The sequence below is a fragment of the Triticum urartu genome, chromosome 3A (assembly GCF_056163025.1).
Source record: "Triticum urartu cultivar PI428250 chromosome 3A, HENAU_Tu73, whole genome shotgun sequence".
NCBI lineage: Eukaryota > Viridiplantae > Streptophyta > Magnoliopsida > Poales > Poaceae > Triticum > Triticum urartu.
This window is the reverse complement of record NC_141875.1, coordinates 637302841-637306095: the sequence shown is the minus strand read 5'-3', so window position 1 is coordinate 637306095 and position 3255 is coordinate 637302841. Positions and strand designations below refer to the sequence as shown.

The 3255-nt window shown below is 64.6% G+C and overlaps 1 protein-coding gene across 1 annotated transcript; it reads left to right on the top strand.

Moving 5' to 3' along the window:
- The first annotated feature begins 217 nt into the window (after positions 1-217).
- Positions 218-2748, top strand: LOC125545654 (glucan endo-1,3-beta-D-glucosidase-like). The gene has a single exon (XM_048709670.2). It carries the CDS (start codon positions 358-360, stop codon positions 2581-2583), a length of 2226 nt encoding a protein of 741 aa, XP_048565627.1. The 5' UTR covers positions 218-357; the 3' UTR covers positions 2584-2748.
- Positions 2749-3255: the final 507 nt, after the last annotated feature.

Genomic DNA, 3255 nt, shown 5'->3' with positions numbered 1-3255 from the left:
AATCGAGAGAGATTTGCGTCACTACTACTAATAACCTGGAGAAAAATTTGTCAAGCCACAATAGGGAAAGCAAGGGAAATACTCCTAGTACCAAAATTTGTCAAAGCCAAAATAGGGAAAACGAGGGAACAACTACCCAAATTTATGAAGGCAAATTCTAGCAGGACGACTTTTTGGGGTTTACCAAGAGGCTGCCGCGTTACCAAAATCTCTGAACCCCATCGAATCCCCATTCCATCCGTGGCCGCCGTGCCCAAACCGCACTCCGCCGCGGGGAGGTAGATCGGCTCGGCGCGGCGCGGCGCCTATTAAAGCCGCGGCAGAGGGAGCCGCCCCCCTCGAAACGCGCCGGAGAGGATGGAGAGGAGGAAGATGGCGCAGGTCGCCACGTACGTCGCGGTGGCGCTCGCCGCGTTCCTCTTCTGGCAGTCCACGCGCAGCCCCGCCCCCACGCCGACGCCGACGCCGTCCCCGGGGGCCTCCGTGTTCCCGCGGGCGGAGTCGGCGGTGCTCCCGGACACGGCCCGCTTCTTCGCCCCGCACCTTCTCACCGCGCCGCTCCCCACCAGCTCCTTCTTCCAGAACTTCGCGCTCAACGACGGGGACCAGCCCGAGTACATCCACCCCTACCTGGTCAAGTCCGCCGCGGGGGGGCTCAAGGTGTGCTACCCCAAGAGCGTCCACTCCCCGTCCTTCCACGCCCAGGCCTTCGTCGCCGACCTCACCCTCTCCTCCCCGTCCGACGCCGACGCCGCGGCCGGGGCCGGATGGCGCCACCACATCGCCGCCTTCGACGACCTCTCCGTCACCCTCGACTTCTCCCGGTCGCTGCGCGCGTTCCTCGTCCGCGGCAGCCCCTTCGTCACCGTCTCCACCATGTGCGCCCGTTGCCCCGTCGACATCTCCATCGCCTCCGTCCACGCCTTCCTCGAGGCCGCCCCCCGCGACGACTCGCTCACCAGGTGGCGCCTCCGGATGAACAGCGGCCAGACCTTCCTCCTCTACGCCTCCGCGCCGATCCGCCTGTCCATGTCCAGCGTCACGCGGCTCGCGGCGCCCGGCTTCCTTGGCGTCATCCGCGTCGCATTCCTGCCCGACGCGGCCATGGAGGCCGTGCTCGACCGGTACAGCGGCCGCTACCCGACGGCCGGGGTGGCCGCGCTGGACCGCCCCTTCTCCGTCGACTACGCCTGGTGCACGCAGGGGTCGGGGGACCTGCTCATGCTCGCCCACCCGCTCCACCTCCGGCTGCTCTCCAAGGACAGCCGCGTCCGGGTGCTCGACGACTTCAGGTACCGCAGCATCGACGGCGACCTGGTCGGCGTCGTCGGCGACGCCTGGGCTCTGAGGACCGACCCGGTGTTCCCCACCTGGCATTCCACCCGGGGCATCAGCGAGGACGGGGTGCCCGAGATCGTGGCCGCGCTGCGCAAGGACGTGGATGAGCTCGCCTCCAGCCCCATCACGACCACCTCGTCCTACTTCTACGGCAAGGCGGTCGCCAGGGCCGCGAGGCTGGCGTTGATCGCCGAGGAGGTCGGGTGCCCCGACGTCATCCCGGCGGTGCACCGGTTCCTGAATGCCACCGTCACGCCCTGGCTGGACGGCAGCTTCGAGGGCAATGGCTTCCTGTACGATCCCAAGTGGGGCGGCCTCGTCACTCGGCAGGGGATGACGGACACCGGCGCCGACTTCGGCTTCGGGGTCTACAACGACCACCACTACCACCTGGGCTACTTCGTGTACGCCATTGCTGTGCTCGCCAAGATCGACCCGGCCTGGGGGCGCGAGTACATGCCGCAGGCCTGCTCCATGGTCGCCGATTTCATGACGCTGTCGCGAGGAGCCGGCGCGAGCTACCCGAGGCTGAGGACGTTTGATCTCTGGAAGCTGCATTCCTGGGCCGGGGGCCTGACGGAGTTCGGCGACGGGCGCAACCAGGAGAGCACCAGCGAGGCCGTCAACGCCTACTACTCCGCCGCGCTCCTCGGGCTGAGCTACGGGGACAAACACCTCGTCTCCGCCGCGGCCACGCTCACCGCGCTCGAGATGCTGGCGGCGCAGACATGGTGGCACATCCGTGAGGGCGACGCGATCTACGAGGACGACTTCACCAGCAACAACCGCCTCGTCGGCGTCGTGTGGGCCAACAAAAGGGACAGCGGCCTCTGGTTCGCGCCGCCGGAGTGGAAGGAGTGCAGGCTGGGCATCCAGCTCCTGCCGATCGTGCCCATCAGCGAGGCCCTCTTCCCGGACGCCGGCTTCGTCAAGGAGCTGGTGAGCTGGACCGCGCCGGCGTTGGCCAGGGACGGCGTCGGCGACGGGTGGAAGGGGTTCGTGTACGCCTTGGAGGGGGTCTATGACAAGGAGTCGGCGCTGGCCAAGACGAGGGCGCTGGCGTCGCACAACGACGGCAACACGCTGACCAACCTGCTGTGGTGGCTCCACAGCCGCGGCTCGCCGGGCGCCGACATTGCTGCTGTTGGTGTCGCCGGTGCGGTCGCCGTTGATGCTGCTGGTGGTACTGCTCATGGAATGCTCTTGGATATGCTCGCGGCGGAAGAATCTCTGGCTTCAGCGTGAGAGTTTTTGGTTTGTTGAGATGATGTTGCGATTCGTTCCGTGGTGCTTTGGACATCACGATCTTGACATTTTGTAGTGCTTTTTGCCTGAGTAGATCGTCAAATACCTGATGCTAGTTTAGTCTGTGTTGCCTCAAGATTGAAGTTGAAATGAACTCTTCGTTAAGGATCAGTAAACTCGTTGCTTTGTAGTACTCCAAGAGGTGCGCTTCGGTACACAACACACACACGCGTACACACACACACCAACGTATAAAGGGTAGGCGGTCATTTCACACGCCGTATTAAAATACCCGCCCGTCGGCGCCCACGCCCGCCCCGCTGCGTACGCCCAAGTGATTAAAAAAAAACTGATCGGGCGAACCCTATTTTCACGTCGCCTCAGCCGCCGCCTCTCTTGCCGCCGCCATCTCCGCAGTACCTGGCCGACGGAAAAAAAACCTACGCGTTGTGCGCTACCGGATGCCGACAACCGCCTAGGTGGGGCAGATGGCGGCGCCGTCGTCAGCTCGGCGTGCTGTTCGCCCTCGCGTTGTGTGTGACTAGACGCCGACAACCGCCTCGGTCGGGCAGACGCCTCCGTCGCCGTCAGCTCGTAGCTGTTCGCCGTCGAGTCTCCGGCGAATCCCAACACTATTCTCATGTCTGACGAAGGCAACGAGGTACGCGAGGC